This window comes from Cnephaeus nilssonii (genome assembly GCF_951640355.1).
Source record: "Cnephaeus nilssonii genome assembly, chromosome: 17".
Lineage (NCBI taxonomy): Eukaryota > Metazoa > Chordata > Mammalia > Chiroptera > Vespertilionidae > Cnephaeus > Cnephaeus nilssonii.
In genome coordinates, this window is record NC_137088.1 from 17,540,982 (window position 1) to 17,561,687 (window position 20,706).

General features: G+C 53.6%; 1 protein-coding gene across 3 annotated transcripts in view; it reads right to left on the reverse strand.

Moving 5' to 3' along the window:
* RARB (retinoic acid receptor beta) overlaps positions 1-20,706 on the reverse strand; it is a 150,935-nt gene that overhangs the window by 6,262 nt on the left and 123,967 nt on the right. For all 3 annotated transcript variants that reach the window (XM_079795636.1, XM_079795637.1, XM_079795638.1), the window contains exons 4-5: positions 18,289-18,449; positions 7,025-7,201 (exon numbers count right to left, since the gene is read on the reverse strand). In XM_079795636.1, the coding sequence (XP_079651762.1) occupies positions 7,025-7,201; positions 18,289-18,449 (338 nt within the window). The remainder of the gene's footprint in view (positions 1-7,024; positions 7,202-18,288; positions 18,450-20,706) is intronic.

Here is a 20,706-nt window from a genome sequence, read left to right on the forward strand (position 1 = left end):
GGCCCCCTGGGCAGCACAGCACCCCCCCTCCCGGCGCCGGCCAGGCTGCCTCTGGAGGGAAACCGGGGAGCTTCATTTTGCCACAGTAGGTCCAATGCCAGTGGCAAACCCCCAGCGCTTCCCCAGGATCCCAACACCCTTTGTTGAAAGGAGGGTCTCTCCTCTGGGAAGAGGAGCACACAAGCCCCTCGGATGGTGGGAAACGGCCCCGGGGAGGCTGGCAAAGCCGCTGCTGCTGGGCAAAGCCGGTCCTCCTCAGGGCAAGAGGGCCCCTCACTTCCTGCCTTCGGCAAAGAGGCCTGAGCCTTCCCCATGGCTTTCTGGGTGTTTTCCGGGAGCACACCGCTGGGCTGGATCTCTGGGAGGATGGATCTGAGCATCTGACATCCCAGGGGCAGAGCCGGGGACTCATCCGCCTCTCTTCCGGTCCCTGTGGCCACCTAACCCAAGCCACCACTGCTTCTCGCCCGTTATTTTTTTTCTTTTTTATAAAAAAAATATATTTTATTGATTTTTTTACAGAGAGGAAGAGAGAGGGATAGAGAGTTAGAAACATCGATGAGAGAGAAACATCGATCAGCTGCCTCCTGCACACCCCCTACTAGGCATGTGCCCGCAACCAAGGTACATGCCCTTGACCGGAATCCAACCTGGGACCCCTCAGTCCGCAGGCCGATGTTCTATCCACTAAGCCAAACCGGTTTTGGCTCGCCCATTATTTTCTCTCCTGCGGCCATAGCACGCTGCTCAAAATGTTCATCAGAGGGGACTTCTCCTTCCCTGCCGAAGTCCCTCCGGTGGCTTGTAGTTATCTTACACCCCTAACATCCAAGCTTCTTCCCGTGGCCCCCCGGCCTCTGTCCCTCCTTCCCCGCTGCTCACCAACTTCTGGTCACAGCGGTCCCCTTGCTGAATCTCCAACAACTCGTTGCTGCTGCAAAGCACTTGCGCTTGCTGCTCGCTCTGCCTTTGATGCTTTTCTCCTGATCTCCACGTGGCTGACTCCTCCTACTCACAGCAAACACCGCTTCCTAAAACCCACGACCTCCTATCATACAATATGCCCACAAATCCATTGCTACGAGTCTTTCTAAAGAGTGCAGCTCCGTCCCCCTCCCCTCGTGTGTGGGCTGGACCCCGTGCCTTGATTCCACTGAAAGAATACGGGGTCAGTGATGGGTGGGACTTTGGAGACAAAGTCGTCAAAGTCATCCTGGCTTCCTTCTTGTTCCTGCTCTTCCCTCTCCAGTTTCGGGGGAAGCTGGCTGACAAGTCATGAAGACACTCAAGCAGCCCCATGGAGAGGGACATCTGGCAAGGAATGGAGCCCTCACGTTGCTAACCAGCACTAACTCGCTGGGCAAACATCATGAGCTACCTTGGAAGCAGGCCTGCCGGCCCATCAAGCCTATAGCCCATGCAGCCCCAGCCCATGACGTCTGCAACCGCAGGAGAGACACTGAGCCAGAACCTCCCAGCTAGGTCAGGTCCTCACCCACAGGGACGGTGTGAGCTAATAACAATTCATGTTGTAAGCGGCTAAGTTTTGTGGCAACTAGTTATGCAGCAGTAGATAACGACGGCAGCATCCTTGCCTTGAGCTGCGCACACGTCATGTGTAGCTGAATGCATCTTCCCAAAGTACACGCCTGTGTAACCACCACCCAGATCAAAATACGAATGGTTCCAGCACCTATAGGCTCCCTCCTGATCAATCCTCCTTCCCCAAAGTAACCATCACTCCGACGTCTCTTCCTGTAGATTACATTTGCCTGTTCTTGAACTTGACTAGTACATAAATGGAATCACACAGTATAGAGTCTCTCTCTCTCTCTCTCTCTCTCTCTCTCTCTCTCTCTCTCTCTCTCTCTCTCTCGTCTGGTTTTTACTCCATGTTGCATCTGTGAGCTCCCCCAGGTTAGTGCATGTCGTGGTGGTTCTTTTTCACTGCTGTGTAGTATTCCGCAGCATGAACCATCACCCAGCACCATCCCTCTCTGAGCTTCCTGAGAAGATGAGCTCTTAGAAAAAGACTGCCCTGCCGCCTCTCTCCCTGCTATTTCTTTGGCAAATAGGGCAGTGCCATCCACACAGCAGGTGGCCAACGAACACTTGTTAAGTAAAGGAACTCATCAGACTCTCTCCCACCTTGTAACACCGGAGAGGGGCATCCAGGGATTTCTAAGTTTTTAGGGGCAGGAGAACACTCAGATTGCTCCCCCAGTTCAGTCTCTGCACTAATTGTGTTTGGCAACTGGTGGGCAGACCCTGATCTGATCTGAGTGTTTATCCTCCAGTGCTTGTGGGAATGTCGAAGTCGTGATAATAACAACAATAACCCCGAGCTGTGCGCGGCCGTCTCCCCTGGCAGCACACAGTACCTATTGTGTGAGCTCATGGGAATGAAATGCTTTCCCCGTGGGACCTGCCGCCAGCCCGCCGGTCCCGGGAAGGATGCCGGGAAGGATGCCGGCAGGCGCGGGATCTCGGCCCTCGGTTCCTGCTTCCAGACCGGCACGCCAGGAGCCGTTCTTTTAAAACGTGAAGCGGATTATGTGGGAATAAATGGAATAGTCTACTTTATTGAACTGACTTAGATCCAAAATATTTTGGTTTCCATGCATAATCAATATAAAAACCATTAAAGAGGTATTTTACATGTGTAAACAAGAAGTCTTTGAAATCAAGTGTGCATTTTTACCATTGCAGCAGCAAGCACTTCCGATGCTCAGCAGCCACAGGTGGCTGGTGGCTCCCGTGTTGGAGAGCACACAGGTCGTGTGTGTGTGTGTTTGTGTGTTTGTGTGTGTGTGTGTGTGTGTGTTTATGTGTGTGTGTGTGTGTGTGTGGCAGCTCAGTACAGCTCACGAGGACAATCTGGGCTAACCCAATATCGATACTCACAGCAGATAATTTAAAGGAGGACTTTGCCTGTGCCAGGTACTAAATGCTTCACATGCATTAACCCAACCAACTGTCCCAGCCGCCTTATCAAGGAGGAGTTACTATTAGACCCATTTCGCTGAAATCATAACTGAGGCTTCAAGCAGTCACATCGCTTCCTGGAATTCACAGCTCCAAGGGGCAGAGCTGGGACTGGAGCCCCGGGAGTCTGGCCAAGCCCACCCTCTTACCCACTGCACCGACTGCCTCCCAGTGACTTCTGGTGACGGTGACCTCCCAGGTAACTGCCCCACCCCCAGCTGAGAAAGCCGGGACGCACACACAGGCCCTCCTCACGCCGGCCCAGTGGCCAGAGGCGATGCTGAGGCCCGAACACAGGCTGTGGGGCGCCCGCCCAGAGCTCGCTCCTCGCCAGGCTGGGGGCCGGTCTCTGCCGAGTCCGGGAAGGCAGGGGGGTCAGGACCTGTGGGAACGGCCCTGGGTGGCCGTACAGTCACAGGTCCCCGGGACCCCAGGACCACAAATCATGGTTGGCAGGCAGGCAGGGCAGTCACTTTTGCGTCACTGGAAGCAAGGTGCGGCTGTGACTGGCGTGGGAATGTTTTCCTGGCGGAAGCGAGGGCAGCGGGTGTCAGGTCCCAGGGAAGCCCCGTGTCCCACAGGCCAAGACCCCACACTGGAGGCTTCCACACACGCAGTCCTCGGACGGCAGCCCGTATCCTGAAATTCCAGTTTTGATCTTAAATTCATTTGCCCACGCACCCATCCATCCATTCACAAATATCCAGCGAATGCCTCACTTGTGCCTGGGATTCTGCCACGTGACCAACCCCCGTGTGGCCCTGCCCTCCCTGAGCCACCAGTCCAGTGTAGACACCACCAGGAAACACAGTTCCAGCTACAGTCCCATGGATCTGAAGTGCAACTGCGAGCGTGTTCCCAGCACAGCACCAGCCCGCAGGCAGGCGACCATCAGGACGGACCACACACAGGGCAATGCATCGGTGGCTGAGAAGGGGTGGCACTAGGTCCCGGCTAGTGGTACCACCTCGACTTCCCCTTCCAGGGGCCGAGAATCACCTCAGCCCCTGCCTGTCGGTCCTTCTGGTCTGCCTGTCTCCCTCTATCCATACATCCGTGGCGTAGATGAGACGATGCTTCTAAACAGCTCAGCCAGTTGACATTCTCATGCAATGAATGCTCTTTGAAGCTGTGCACTCTCAGGGTCTTGGGATTAACTGCCTTTGCTACAAATTCGTGGAAGCGAGCTCTTGTCTGGGGCCAAATTAGCGTTTCTGCTGCCTTGTGTCATATGACTGGGGGTCTCTGCCCTTCCCTGGGCTGATGCCAGTTTTGTCCCTGCTTTCAGAATCCCTGACTGGGGACCTACTGCATGTCCCATTATATCCATGACCATATTGAAGCCCATTTAAGGCACTACCTTAGTTAACGCCTGACTGATTTGTATTCCTATTTTATATGTAGGTAAACTGAGGCTTGGAGAGCTTAAATACCTTTACAAAGGTCACAGTATTAGCCCCTGTTCTCCCTGTCTCCCCCAAGGGGCTAAGGGCTAAATCTTGGGTCCATGAGCAAGCTTGGGGAGTACATGTGAGGCGAGGGCAGACGGCTGCTGGAAGGTGGATGGGATTTTAAGAAGGGATCTAAGCACCCTGATCATGAAGCAGGTGGCGTTGTGGAAGGATCTCAAAGCATCCCTCACATCCCTTGCATTCCATCTTTCTTTCCCAAAGGGCTGGAATCGTGGGACTCTCAGACTGTCACCGCCTGACAGCTAGACAAGCAGAGAACTAAGAAACGAGCAGAGAGAGGGCCAAAGTCGGAGCCTGAGCATCAGGAAGGCTCTGGGCGCCGCTCGGTGGCCGCTTGATGCAGGGGCCTCAGAATCCCACAGCCTTCCCCCAAGGCTCTGACTGGCTGTGTGTTACCTCACCCATCACTCAGCCGCTCTAGGCCTCTGGGCACCTCTCTCTATTCGTGTGGCAATCACCCAGTCTCCACTAATATATTGGGGGTGTTCTGAGGCTTAGGGGAAATTCTACTGAGTGCTACATTTGAAGCACTTGTGAGCCAAGCATTAATAAGTTAAGTATTTTACTAGATCATTACTAATGTCACTAGAGGCCCGGTGCATGAAATTCATGCACAGGTAGGGTCCCTAGGCCTGGCCCGCGATCAGGGCTGAGCAGGGCCTTTGGGCTGCCAGCCGGGCCTTCCTTTGTTCTGCGCTGCCCCCTGGTGGTCAGCACATGTCATAGCGAGCGATCGGTCTCTTGGTCAAACTCCCATGCGGGCAATTTGCATATTAGGCTTTTATATATATAGATTATTGATTTGCCCAAGTTGCCTCTCGTAATCTCTGGTGGTCTAGCTAGTTCTCTCCACATGGCCAACACCTCCCATACCACATCCTGTTTATGTTTGTAATCCTCTCGTCTATGCTTCTCATGGCTTTGGAGTCCCAAGACTTGGGGCTTGAGTTTGGGCTCCAACATTCACCTGAGTTTGGTGACTCACCTATCCTCTAGCTCAGTGGTTCTCAACCTTTCTAATGCCGCGACCCTTTAATACAGTTCCTCATGTTGTGGTGACCTCCTCTACAGCAGTGGTTCTCAACCTGTGGGTCGCAACCCACAGGTTGAGAACCGCTAGCAGGATCGCCTAAGACCATTGGAAAACACAGATATTTACATTACGATTCATAACAGTAGCAAAATTACAGTTATGAAGTAGCAACGAAAATAATTTTATGGTTGGGGGTCACCACAACATGAGGAACTGTATTAAAGGGTTGTGGCATTAGAAAGGTTGAGAACCACTGCTCTAGCTCCTTATCTGTAAAATGGGCTGAATCTCTGTTCCCAGGCTGAGTTGTGTGAGGTGCAAATGAGCTGAGGTTTGCAAACTCTACAGGGTATGGGTATGTGACAGATCGATGTTGCTCGGATGTTTCATGTTTTTTGTTTTTGTTTTTGTTTTTTTTTTTTTGTTTTAACATTCTTAGGTTCAGCCCAAACCCTTCGATTTTATGAGAAGAAAAAACTGCCACATATACTTTCAGGATTCCTGGAGCCTGTAGGCTACTGAGTAATCATTACCACTCCTGCAGATCCAACTTGCAAGCAGAAAGACACAACATTTAAGCTTTCTGCACGACCGCCCTTCCAGGGTCCTCTCTTCACCTGAGCAGGACTGTGTGTGTGTTTAATTACAGTGAGTAACTGTTTGCTTTGCAGAATTGTTTATACCCAAAGCTATGAAAGATGTAATAAAAAGAAAAATCTATGCTTTTAAAGTCCCTCAAAAGCTAATTGTCCCTTCCCTATTTTCTGATGCCTCCCCGAGGCCAGCCTTCCATTCATGTCCCCAGGAAGCCTGTCAGCATACAGTCTCCCAGGCAGGACATGCCCCCTGCCACCTCTAATGGGAGCTGCTTCTCTGCCCAAGGAAACCGCCTTAGACAGAACCAATCGCCCCGCCCCTCCCCCCGCCTGAAGCCCCCACCAGGGAGAGTGGGCATCCAGCCAGCAGAGACCTGTAGAGGACAAGGTGTGACAGCGCCCTCACCCATTTAGGGCCCGAGAAGTCACAGTGTGAGAACAGCAGGAAGTGGAGGGGCGTCAGGGATCCCCTGTGCACAGTTGGGGAAACTGAGGCCCATGGAATAAAAAGATTTCCCAAGGCCGCCAGTGGTGATGGTGTGAGATCAGGGGAAGGGACAAGGCTGCTATGGGCCACCTCCAGTCGGTTTAGCCCGGAGGCCTTTCGAAGACCCACAGCACTGTCCCATGGGAGGGGTCCAGGGGGAACAAGCTGTCGCTGGAGGTCTGTGAGCAAGACTGGCTGGACCTGTTCCCAAGGTCATGTGGAGGGGGTTCCCACACCCTGTAGAGAGGGTTGGAAGGTTCTGTCCAACTCCAGGGGTCTCTGAGCCTTTGGCAGCTGAACGGAGGTGCAGGCTGGGAGGATGGGACTTGGTGCCAAGGAGGTGGCAGGAAGAGAGATCAGGGAACCGGAGCCTCTGGAGGTCTTCAAAGCATCCCAGTCTCCGATTCCGCCCGCCCCGAGCCCCTTACTAACAGGTCAGAAGGGCACCTACCAGGATGTCCAGGCAGGCGGCCTTCAGCAGGGTGATCTGGTCTGCGATGGTCAAGCTGGTGAAGCCTGGCAGGCGTTTAGCAAACTCCACGATCTTGATAATGCACTTGGTGGCCAGTTCACTGAATTTGTCCCAGAGGCCCAGGTCCAGTCGGACTCGATGGTCAGCACTGGAATTCTAAGAGGGAGAGAAGACACCACAGTTGCTGGGGAGCCCCGTGGGAGGCAGGAAACTCAGCACATTTCCTGATGATGCGCCTCCATGTCAGTCTTGATCAGGGAGCGTCCTGGTGGTTTGGCCGAGTTTTCAGCTTGGATATACCTTTTAAAAATCTCAAAATCTTATTCCTTACCACTGGATCACCAAATGATAGGTGAGGTGGATTTCTCTTTGTGCAACTATCCTATATAATAAAAGCCTAATATGCCAAGTGTCTGGTCATCCGGTCGGCCGTTCAACCAATCAAAGCATAATATGCTAATGATATGCTAAGGCCGCTCAACTGCTCGCTATGACGTGCACTGAACACCAGGGGGCAGTCGACCAGTCGCTATGATGGGCACTGACCACCAGGGGGCAGATGCTCTAACTGGTAGGTTAACTTGCTGCTGGGGTCTGGCCGATTGGGACTAAGCAAGACAGGCTGGACATGCCCTAGAGCCCTCCTGTGGTCCCTCCTGGCTGGCCAACCTGCCGCGTCCCTCCCCGGCCCAATTGTGCACTGGTGGGGTCCCTTGGCCTGGCCTGCGCCCTCTCGCAATCCAGGACTCCTCAGGGGATGTCTGAGAGTGGGTTCCGCCCCAATCCTGCAGGCCAGGCCGAGGGACCCTACTGGTGCACGAATTCGTGCACTGGGCCTCTAGATCCAGTAATAAATGACAGAATAATGGAATAAGGAGTCACCATGCTAGAACTCTGATGAATGACTGACTCTAGGCACTGCCCATCAGTGGTTGCTGTTATCTTAAAAAGAGGCAGCCTGCCAATTGGGTGTCCTAATGGAAACACAAACCACCGCCTTTGAAACAAACGTCAACCCAGAATCACAGCGCACATCTAGCTCTAACTACAGGAAAGCCAGGAGACAGAGGAGCGTGCTGAACTACACCACGCGGATGCAACTGTCAACACCCAAGAGGCGAGAGACCCCATAAACCCAAAGGACTGCTTTCTTCAACAGGTACATTGCAAGGGGAATAAAGAAATGGAAAGGGAAACCTATAGATTAACAGCAGCTCCACCCAGGTGCTCATTAACTGATGAATGGATAAGCTGTGGCACACCAGGCGGCAGAGGGCTAGTCAGCAGTGACGACAAAGGAAGCTTATGTTTGCCTGCATACGTTTGCCACACTCCTAAGACTACACCTTTAAAAAAGATAAAATTTGCATTGTTCGTTTGACTTGACTTTGAGGTTGACATTTCATAAATTATAACCTGATAGATTATAAAGAAAAAAGGGAATGAGCGTCTCTTAGTACTATATTTGTAATTTGGACCTCTGAAAAATCTCTCTCTACACATGTAAAATGATTTAGCCCATCTTGCAGAAGAAGAAAATACTGCCCCACATCCTCAGTTATATTGCAGGTAGCCTATGCTTGGGGTTTTCAATATATGCTGCTCTGCTGGCAAGATGTCTGTATATATTTCCATAATGGGATCTAGTAAGTTCTTCTCGTCCATAGATACTGGTATTTCCTGTACTGAATATAATGAGGAAAAAAACATTTCAAGAATTGGAAAAAGTATGCCGAAACCGGGTTGGCTCAGTGGATAGAGCGTCAGCCTGCGGACTGAAAGGTCCCAGGTTCGAATCTGGTCAAGGGCATGTACCTTGGTTGTGGGCACATTCCCAGTAGGGGGTGTGCAGAAGGCAGCTGATCGATGTTTCTATCTCTCTCCCTTCCTCTCTGTAAAAAAATCAATAAAATATATATTTTTAAAATGATTCTAAAAAAAAAAAAAGAAAAAGAATTGGAAAAAGTAAAACATTGCTGGTAAAGAATTAAATATGTAATTAAACAGATTTTACTTTCAGCCCCTCACGACCCAAAACAGAAAAGCCAGGACCCCCCACCCCTGCATTGCAGATGACCGCCCCCGCCCCCCCCCTTCCATCCTGCTCGATGTTTATGGCACTGATCTCCTAACACACCCTGCCAGGCACTCATTGTACAGGGCTTCTTGTCTCATTTTTTAAAAAAAATATATTTTATTGATTTTTTACAGAGAGGAAGAGAGAGGGATAGAGAGTTAGAAACATCGATGGTAGAGAAACATCAATCAGCTGCCTCTTGCACACCTCCTACTGGGGATGTGCCCGCAACCAAGGCACATGCCCTTGACCGGAATCGAACCTGGGACCTTTCAGTCCGCAGGCCGACGCTCTATCCACTGAGCCAAACCGGTTTCGGCTTGTCTCATTTTTTTAAAGATATATTTTGATTGATTTAAGAGAGGAAGGGAGAGGGAGAGAGAGAAAGAAACATCAATGCTGAGAATCATTGATCGACTGCCTCCTGCTCGCCCCCTACTAGGGATCGAGTCTGCAACCCAGGCATGTGCCCTTGATGGAACTGAACCATGACCTCCTGGTTCATAGGTTGACACCCAACCACTGAGCCATACCTGCCGGGCTTGTCTCATTTTTCATCCCTGTATCGTGCCTACAACAGTGCCTGGCACATGGCACTTAAAGAAATATGAGCCGAATGAATCAATGAGTGAATGAAGTTCCCATAAGCCCGTGCTTATTTAAAATATCTCAGGACAACTAAGGTTTTGAGGCTGAGGCTCTCCTAGGCTGGGGCCTGGGCCCCCTCCCAAGGCCTCCGTTGCCTCTGAAGGTGGATCTGAGCTATCCTAGGAAAGGCAAGGCTCCCAGGCCTGAGTGGGGCCTGACAGATCATCAGTTAAGGGTACCACGCACCCCCACCCATGTCCTTAGCTCCTCCCCTCAGTGGAAATCAGTTCACGGAGCCAGTAAAACCAGCTCCTGCCCTGAACGCTGGTGAGCAAAGCCAGAAAGAAACGCTGGCATAAGGGATGCCATGCATGCCCTGGGAAGCGGGTGGCCAGCGCTGCCTTCTGCACTGCTCTTTGCGGAGAGTAGGCATGCGCCCTCCAGATTTATTGTCCTCCCTCCTCAAGGACCTTGGCGGAATACAGTGCACTCGGGGGAACATCAGATCAAGATGTGCGCCATTCGGGCTGTAATTAAATTTAATAGGCAGTTTATCCGGTCGGGAGGGAGACGCGATGGAGAGGGGCGGAGAGGCGCGCCTACTGCGGGGAGTCATTTTGCAAAGGGGTACCCATCTGGAAAAAAAGACATCGGCCCGGCCCAGCCAGTGTGAACGAAATCTTCATCAGCGTCGGAGGAGGTTACTTCATCACGCCCGGGCCTGAGAGGGGGCGGCCTGTGGCACCTTCTATTAAAAATAATGCACAGCCGTCTCCGCGGCATGTAAATCTCACTCACCATTATGCAAACTGAAGGGAAGAGGCAGTTAATAAAACACAAAATAACCTGGTGTTTTATTAGACTGCGCGCTGGATTCATGGGCACGAGGTTGAAAATGGCTTATATATTATCTCCCAGCTGCGGCGAGTGGACAGCGCGGCCTGGGGTGGCTGGGGATGGAGGTGGTTGCAGGGGGGGGAGGGGGGGGATGGAGGAGGGGGGGGTGGTGCGGAGGGGGGGGGGTTTCTGCAGCTTTTCTGAAACCGGGGTGGGGGGGTTGGGAGTGGACAGGGAGAAATGGGGCGGAGAGGCAAAGCAGAAGGGGGCGAGGCAGGCCTCCCCCAAACTCCCCATCCTCCCTTGGCTGCCTTGGACCTGGAGGGAACCCCCTCTCCAGGCAGGAGCCCCAGCCGCCTTCCCAGAATGCTGTGCAGCAGCGGCCCAGGGGGAGGGCACCCCCTGGGGCCACCTGTAGCAGCAGCAAAGCCCAACTCCACTCCGAAATCCCACCAACTGGCCGTTTTGTCAGCAGCTGAGTCCCTTTTCTGCAGGCTGGTTCGTCGCTGCTTTTCCGACTGGCCTCACTTTCAGGACAAGACCCCAAAAATGCAGGTGGGGGGCGGGAGGGATCACCAGTGTCTTCAAAATCCCGTGTGGCAGCTCCCGGGGTGTCATCAGGGCGGCTGCTTGTTCTTTTAGGCTAAAGAGGAACCTGCATTTCTTCCAAAGGAAGAAGCATTAATTAAGGTTCCCTGGGAATGCGGGGCACCCCGCTGCGGCGGCCCCCTTCGCCCTGGGCCTGAAGTCTTTGCCCTCCGACCATGCTGATGCCCTTGCACATTCTGCCCCCCGAAGGTTCCCGGCACCCACATTCCATTTCTCTCTGTATAGGTTTCTCATGGAACAGCCCCTTGGTTGGGCTTACCCCAGCCAGGCATTCCCTTCCCTTCCCACCACACCCTCCTGAGTCATCCCTATCCTCATCTCTATCCCTAGCCCTAGCCCTAGCCCTGGCCCTGGGCCTGACCCTGGCCCTGACCCTGACCCTGACCCTAACCCTAACCCTAACTCTAACCCACCACACCCTCCTGAGTCATCCCTATCCTCATCTCTATCCCTAGCCCTATCCTTAGCCCTAACCCTGACCCTGACCCTGACCCTGACCCTAACCCTAACCCTAACTCTAACCCACCACACCCTCCCGAGTCATCCCTATCCTCATCTTATCCCTAGCCCTAGCCCTGGCCCTGGCCCTGGGCTTGACCCTGGCCCTGACCCTGACCCTGACCCTAACCCTAACCCTAACTCTAACCCACCACACCCTCCCGAGTCATCCCTATCCTCATCTTATCCCTAGCCCTAGCCCTGGCCCTGGCCCTGGGCTTGACCCTGGCCCTGACCCTGACCCTGACCCTAACCCTAACTCTAACCCACCACACCCTCCTGAGTCATCCCTATCCTCATCTCTATCCCTATCCCTATCCCTATCCTTAGCCCTGACCCTGACCCTGACCCTGACCCTAACCCTAACCTCCCCCTCTTCCCTGGGAGGCTGACCGACCTCCGTGTGTCAGATTCTGATTCTCAGCTGATCACAGTGTTAGTTGCTAAAACGAAAGCCAAGTCCACACGTGGCTGGAACGTCTCACAATACCCTTCTTTTCTAAAGCGCTCACCTCCTGAAAGTCTGTAGGAGTTTAATGATTCTGCTGGTGGTCCTTGTTTCCGAGTAGATTAAGGCTCCTTAAATCTCCATAGCTCACCCTCAAGAGCCCCTCGGAGGGCAGCTTATGTCCCATGAAGCTCTGCGAGGTGATGAAGGGCCCCGCACGGCAGGAGCAGACACAGCTGAGCTGATGGCCAGGCTGGGGCCGCCACCCGGAACCCTCGCCTTCCCACCCACCCCTTTACTTTCCCAGTAACCCCAGGAGGTAGGTACTATTTAAACCCCATTACACAGATAAGGAAGCTGAGGCTCCATGAGGCTCCATGGTCATGAAACTCCTAAGTAGCACAGGCAAGATTTGAACCTGGGTCTAAGAGGCCCCAAAGCCTGAATGATGTAGTGGCTAGGGTTTGTCCTAAGGAAGCAGAGTTAAGTATCCCCAGAGCCGGGAGGTTTCCTCTGGTTCACACCCTCGTTCCATTTTGGAGAGCTCCATACGGTAGCCACACACCCACTCCCCATCTTTCTACATGGAATCCCCTCCCGCCCCTTGTGTTTGGAGGGGCCAGGGGTTAGACATCTTCCCAAGGACGCTAGCTCTGAAGCGCCCTCTGCCCGGGCCTGGGCCCAGAAGGTGGGGGGCATATGTTTCTGCCTCCCCTCCCCATGCCTGCTGCCTCCGGGGCCTGACCTGTGGTGGCCAACCTGCCCAAATTAGGGAAGAAGAAGGAAGTACTCTCTCCAGCACCTGTAGGTGGGCGGCTAGCTCCTCTTCAATTCCTCTCTGCCTACGTCTTCCCAAGGCATCCGGCAGAGGCCGGGCTGCTGAAGGTGGCAGGGAGTTTCCTGGCAGGGGGAGCCACCGCCCATCTAAAAAAAGCTCTCGCTTAAAAAAAAAAAAATGCTCCCTCGAAACTTGCCGAGAATGTGTTACGGCTGCTGTTATTTATTTATACCCCCAGCTGCTTCCAGAAAGGATTTGGAGTGGCTTACGATAAAAACAGGGCTAGGTCTGTGTGCAGAGAGCAGAACTCGTGAGACATCCGGAGGAGGGACTGTCTCGGGGCAGCCTGGCTCCTGCGAACGGGACACATGCACCCGGAGGGAGGGTGGCCGCCCGGTGCTGCGGGATCGGCCTCTGAAGGTGAAGCTTGGCGCTTCCACTTTCCCTGCTGGGCACGAGGCGCAGAAAGTCTCTGCGAAGTGCTGAGAACAGTGGGCCCCAGCAGGGGACGGATGTGTCTTGTCCCCAAAGCAGGGTGCATGGGAAGGGGCCCTGGATGCCCTCAGGGAACCCCCTGCCTTAGGCAGAAGCAGACCGGAGGCTGGGACTTGAATGCAAACAGCTTCTTTGGGAAGAGATCCCCGGAAGCTTGGAGGAGGAGTGGGAGGGGGCAAGGGAGGGCAGGCAGCCTGTGAAGATCATCCCTGTGGGCACCGGGGTGGGGGGAGATGGGGCGCCACTGGAGAGAGGGTTTAGAGAGGCATCCCGCGCCAGGGGCAAGGAGGCTGGGCTGTTCCCCACCAGTTTCCTTTGGTCCCTGGTGGGCCTCCCCCAGGAGCATCGGTGTCGCACACGTGAGCCAAGCAGCTCTGGCCGCCAGAGGCGGCCTGGGGGCAGGGCGCTGAGCGATGGGACCCACGTCGGGTCCTGACAGCATCTGCTGCATCCTCCGAGGAGGCAGGGCAGGCAGCCTCGCTGGCCTGGAAGCAGGGGGAGGAGGACCCCTGGCATAATGAGAATCCACAGGAGAGGCGGCCGATTCCAGAGGGAGGCCTGGGGCAGGGAAGGTGGCAGAGGCACCCCCACCTCCCCCCGCCGTGAGGCTTTGGGGTGGGGAGGGGCTGTGCTAATGGAGAGAGGACTGTCCCGAAGGAGCTCTGTGGTCCCAGGTCCCGGGGGAGGCCAGGCCACACAGGACATGTGTCCCAGGAGGGCCGAGTGCTGTACTTGGTGTTTGCCCTGCCCTCCTCCAGACCAGATGGGACCATGATGGGACCTGGAAATGCCTACACAGCAGGGATGCGACCATCTATCTACTTCCGGGGCACGGCACCTGGTTCCCAGGTGAGCCAGGGCCTGGGGGCTGAGGAAGATGTCTCCATCTGGGGGCCCTGACACAGCAGCACATGGTCCCAGGGTCGGTCCTAGAATGTCTTTCTCCTTGTGACCTGGCTCAAAGTTTCCACCTCCAGGAAGCCCTCCTGACTCTGTTCTCATTTGCTCCAGCTTTTCTGGACCTAAAAGTTGGACTGATTCCCAGATAACTGCCACCTCCTCCTAACCAGATGCCCCGTGGCTCCTGCTGCCCCCCTGATGTATTCTGTGAACGGTGTAGCGGTTAACAGGGCTGTCTTGGCAGTCAGCCGGTTCATGTTGAGACATGGGGAACGTTACGTAGCCCTTCTACACCTCAGCTTACTCATCTGCCATAAGGGGGCAACAGCACCCACCTCACAGGAGTTCTGTAAGGAGTAAGGGAATTCATAGATTTAGACTACTTAGCATGCTCCCTGGCACATAGTAAGTGCTCAATAAATACTAGCTGTAATAATGAGGATGATGATAATAATAAAGACTCCTGATCACAAACTGTCCGTTTCTCTCCATTATTGACAGACGAAAATACAAATTCCTCAGTCGGCATTCCAGGCTCTGCAAGGTTTTTTTTTCCTTCTCACTTCCCACTTACTCTCAACACCATCCCACCATTCCAGAGCACCTGCTCTCTCCCTCCGTCTCCTTCTGGCCTCTCCCGTGGCCCATCCTCACTCAGTTTCCCTAGTTCTTAGGTCAGGACGCACGCACCTTGATGCTCAGCCCAGTACAGTGCCTGGAACCGATTTGGCAATCAATCACTACTTCTAAAAGGAATAAGTGATAAGCTCCTTGGCCCTGGTTATTACACATTTTACTTCTCTGCAGGGCCAACAAGCACCTGGCATATGAGACCAGGTCCCCGAAGGGTGGGTTCATACCCAGGAAGTGGATATGTGGTCGCATCCCTGCTGTGTAGACGCAGCCCAGGTCCCATCATAGAAGCTTTGCATGAATTGTTTCATTTCCTCTTCCTAACCCTTTTCTATCACCCCCATTTTACAGATGGGAAAAATGAGGCGGAGGGAAGTTAAGTGGCTGATGGGTGACTGAGCAGGTGCAAACCGCATCCATCTGGTTCCAGCACCCTTGCTCTTGATACATGGCATTACCCTCCACCGCCTCTCAGTTGACGGGCCTGCGTCATCTCCTGACTTAAAAGGAAAGCTCCCGTGTGGGATCCAGCCACGTCCTGCTCTGGGTCTGCTTTGGGCTAGGGCAGAGCTCCCCAAGCTCAGTGAGGGCTTGCCCAGAGTCCAGCACCTCCCTTGGCCTGGCAGGTAGGTCAGTGCCTTCTCAGACTAAAGAGTAGCGCACCCCAGAGTCTCTCCTCCCTGACACCAAGGGTCTGCGTAGGCCCCGGAAGGTCATCTGGGTCTTGCTACTCAAAGTCGGTTCAGGCCTTGGCTTCGCAGAGTGTGGTCTTTGCACTGGAGCACCAGCACCAGCTGGGAGCTTGTTAGTATGTCCCCCCCCAGACCTGCCGATCAGAGCCTGCATCCTTTTTAAAAATATATTTCATTGATTTTTTACAGAGAGGAAGGGAGAGGGATAGAGAACTAGAAACATCGATCAGCTGCCTCCTGCACAGCCCCTACTGGGGATGTGCCCGCAACGAAGGTACATTCCCTTGAACGGAATCGAACCTGGGACCCTTCAGTCCGCAGGCCGATGCTCTATCCACTGAGCCAAACCAGTGAGGGCTAGAGCCTGCATCTTAATGCGGATGCCAGGTGCTTCCTAAGCACGCTGAGGTCTGGGAAGCCCGGCTCCAGGTTCTTCCTGAGCCAGTCTTGGGTTTGGCGAGGGGAACTGCTTAGTCCAATGCCAGCCCTCCAGCGGCTGGTGCCACCCAACCGCACAGCCTCGTGCTCACCTGAGAAGCTGCCCTGGCATGTTCTAGCAACCATTTCCACAGCAAACCTTCTGGGTCTGCTCCTGGCCCCCATTCCTGTTTTAGAGGTGAAACTGTGGCACCCACATCCAAATGCATGGCTGCGTGCAGCCCAAGAATCACTTCGCAACCCCTGCACTCACTGTTCTTTCTCTACCTGGCAACGCCATTTCATCGTGTGTCGTGGCCTTTCATACTGTTCTTTTCTCCTAGCACACCAGTCACCAAACCAGCAAATGCTGATATATCTGCATTTAAAAAAATATATATATATTTTTTATTGATTTCAGAGAGGAAGGGAGGAGAGATAGAAACATCCATGATGAGAGAGAATCATGGATTGGCTACCTCCTGCATGCCCCCTACTGGGGATGGAGCCCACAACCTGGTCATGTGCCCTTGACCGGAATCAAACCTGGGACCCTTCAGTCCTCAGGCCGACGCTCTAGCCACTGAGCCAAACCGGCTAGGGCAGTGGTCGGCAAACTTCATTAGTCAACAGAGCCAAATATCAACAGTACAACGATTGAAATTTCTTTTGAGAGCCAAATTTCTTTTGAGAGTCAAAGTTTAAACTTAAACTTCTAACGCCACTTCTTCAAAATAGACTCCGGCTAGGGCAGTGGTCGGCAAACTTCATTAGTCAACAGAGCCAAATATCAACAGTACAACGATTGAAATTTCTTTTGAGAGCCAAATTTCTTTTGAGAGTCAAAGTTTAAACTTAAACTTCTAACGCCACTTCTTCAAAATAGACTCCGGCTAGGGCAGTGGTCGGCAAACTCATTAGTCAACAGAGCCAAATATCAACAGTACAACGATTGAAATTTCTTTTGAGAGCCAAATTTCTTTTGAGAGTCAAAGTTTAAACTTAAACTTCTAACGCCTCTTCTTCAAAATAGACTCCGGCTAGGGCAGTGGTCGGCAAACTCATTAGTCAACAGAGCCAAATATCAACAGTACAACGATTGAAATTTCTTTTGAGAGCCAAATTTCTTTTGAGAGTCAAAGTTTAAACTTCTTCTAACGCCACTTCTTCAAAATAGACTCGCCCAGGCCGTGGTATTTTGTGGAAGAGCCACACTCAAGGGGCCAAAGAGCCGCATGTGGCTCGCGAGCCGCAGTTTGCCGGCCACTGGCGCTAGGGCTATACTTGCATTTTTAAAAAAGTATGTTTACTAGCACCTAGGCAAACAACATAAGCCACTTAAAGAGGCCAGAACAACATCCTAGTTATATTCATTCACTCAACAAATATTCATTGAGTGCCACACGCTAGGAATATACATCAAGGAACATAATATGTACGAAATACGCTTTAAAAAGTCAAGTGCCTCATGACGTCTCTACCAGCTCCTCCCAGACCAGGAAACACACGCCGCCTACCTTTGCTCCCACTTCCTCTCCCTCCCTCTTCTCTCTATTTCTAACCTCCGTGAGAGCCATTCCCAGCAGAACACTGGGAACAGAGGGGGACCGCCCAGCCACCTCCCTACCTGGGCAAGGGCCACACCCATTTTGCGCTTTTCCAGGCCTTGGTTTACGGGTGATACACAAGCCAGACCCTGGCCCAGGGAGGGCCCCAATAATCTTGGGGGGGATCTTACACGTGGATCGGTGTTTTTAAAAGATTGATCCCTTGCCCCCCTCTGGGTCCCCACTGGGCTCTGTACCGGTGTCCGTTGTGACCCAAGGAACACCTACCTCACCGGTCTCCTTCACCAGACCCCGAGTCCCTGCAAGCAGCAAGCTTACCTTCCTCGTTCATGTCGCCCATGCCTCCCGCACGGCCTGGCGCAGAGGAAACGCTCAATTTGAGTTTCTCGGGGGGGGGGGGGGGGGATGCGTGCACGTGTGACTGATCGGAGGAAACACCGGCCGCATAGAGAGCGTCCCAGGGCAACTCCAGGAAGGAGGTGGGTACCCCTGCACAGCCCCAGGGCCAACAGGCACGTCCTGGGCCGAGTTTGGGGGGAGGTCCCCTCCAGGCCCCGGGAAGAGCCTGTGCATGTGTATGTGTGCATGTGTGTGTGCGTGTGTGTGTGTGTGCGTGTGTGTGTGTGTGCGTGTGTGTGTACGCACGTGTGCACAGGGGCCTGTGCCCCTCCTGCCAGCAGCCCGGGAGCGGGGAGCGTCTTACCGTGGTGTACTTGCCCAGCTGGCAGAGCGAGGGGAAGGTCTCCTGGTGCGCTTTTCGGATCTTCTCTGTGAGATCGTCCAGCTCTGCCGTCATCTCATAGCTCTCCGTGCATTCCTGCTTCGTCGGCTCCTTCTTCTTCTTGTTCCTGTCATTCCTGACGGCTGGAAAGGAGAGACAAGGCACATCGGGGGTCACTGGCGGCCGGGCCCGCACTGCCTGAGCTGGGAGGGCCCGTCTCCCCGCGCCTTGGGTTCCTTGGACGCTCGGAACAGGAACGGCGGGAAAAGGTGCTGCAAACACATCTCCCGAGGAAAGAGGCTGGGGGCTGGGAGGCGGCAGAGCACGGGGCTTGTCCTCCTGAGTGTGCACATGCAGTCCTGGAGGAGGGCCTGGGCTCGCCCAGAGGGCCGAGAGGCTAACTGTGTGGAGAGAACTGGCTACGTGGACCGGGCCTTACAGAGAGCACGCTCCCCAAGTCCAGGGTGAGGGCTGAGAGGCATCGCAAAGGAACCTGCCTGGGAGACTTGTCCCCAAACAACACGGCGGGGTGGGGGTGGGGAGGACATCATACGCGGTGATTCCAAACTAAGCTTTTTGGTTTGACACTTTGCTTTTCAGTTTTCTGAGTTCACTGACTGGCACTTTTGGAGAAATTCCTCTTACAGGTAATGGGATTATGGTTTTTGTCCCTTCATGCTTTTCTGCTTCCTAAATTTTCTGTATCAATCGTATGTCTCATCATTTATAAAGTTATTTAAACAACAATAATCTATGCATTTTGAACTCTCAGCCTGGACAACCATCCAGTCATTCATTCATTCATTCACTCACTCATTCACCCACAGCCGCTGCACACCTTGTCTGGCCGCTGGCCCTCAGCAGGTGTGTCTTGGGCCCCACAGGCCCCACCCAGCTCAGCACCGGGCAGAGCCGGCACCCAGGAACCCGGGGCAGTGGAAGCCGGGGCCTCCTCTCCCAGCACAGGCCTCTTCTCGGGTGACTTCAAATCCGAGTGTAACTCAAAGCTCTGGCCTCAGGCCTGGATCTCCTGGGGAAGGAAACTGAAACCCCGGGAGACCAACGGGTAAAACTAGCCCATGCGCCCCCTCTGGGAGTCCGCACTCCCTGGGGACCAGGGTGGCCAGGCTGGACACCACCGGGCTGTGTGTGCCACCACCATGACCTGGGAATCTGTGCTGCAGAATGACCCAGGGCACAAGCGATCGCCCAAGAGGATTGGCCCCGGGCTGCCTCCGGGGAGCAGTTCCTGGGTCTACACCAGGAGGACCCGAGGCCCTGCTTGGAGCTGGAGCTGAAGGCAGCATAAAGGAAGGCATGGGAGAGGAGAAAACGGGAAAGGGAAGAGATGGGAATGGGGAGGGAGGGAGGGAGTGAGGACAAAAGGGGAGGGGAAAAAAGGGACTGAAAAATACCAGTGTGTGTATAAGCCGCTCACCCCCGACCAGGAGGCAGGGGGGCTGGGGAAAAACCCCACATTTCTTGACTATCTTGAACATAACAACTGTCTACAGTATCTCACTTAACCCCTTTATCAGGTAGGTGACTTTAAACCCATTTTACAGAGAAAGAGACTGAGCCTCAGAGAGGGTAATGTGCCCAAGCTGATGCAGGTGATCAGTTCTTTCTTCACGGGGACACTTATTCCTAAAGGAGTGGATGCCTGGGAAGAAAAAGCCTCCCAAGATGACTGTCTTCCCCTGGGACTCTGAGAGGACACTGTTCTTCGGCTCAGAACATTTCTGGTCTAGAAAGTGGCGAAAGGCAGTGTGAGGCACCCCAGCCTCAGGTGCAGTCTTTTCCACGTGCCCGGACTGTTCCCAGCAGGTTGGGAACACAGGATGAGGTAGCATGGTTTACAGCAGGGAGAATATACACAAAGAATACACACAAAGAACACACACCGTTAGCAAAAGGGAGACCGTGAGGAGGAAGGGGGAGGCATGTGGCAGCGGCGATGCCCCTGCGTCTCTCTCTCGGGATGGAGTCTGGGGTTGTGAGTGGGGGCCTGCAGGCTGGAGTGTGAGCACAGGGGCTGAGGGTGCAGGTTATCGGACCCTCTCCCTTCCCGGATCCTGCCAAGGACCCTTTTTCTTTAGCTAGCACCAGACTCACAGCAGAACCGCTGTGAGGAAGAGAGTTTGGCAACACCTCAGAAAGTTAAACCGGGAGTTACCATGTGACCTAGCAACTCCACGCTTACATACATACCCAAGAGAACAGAAAATATATGTCCATGCGAAACGTGTACACAAACGTTCATGGCAGCATTATTCATGACAGCCCACAGGTCCCCCGGCTGATGAATGGACACAAAGAAGGTGGTATATTCACACAATGGAATGCTATTCAGCCAAAAAAAGGAATGAAATACTGACACATGCTCTAACACGGAGGAAC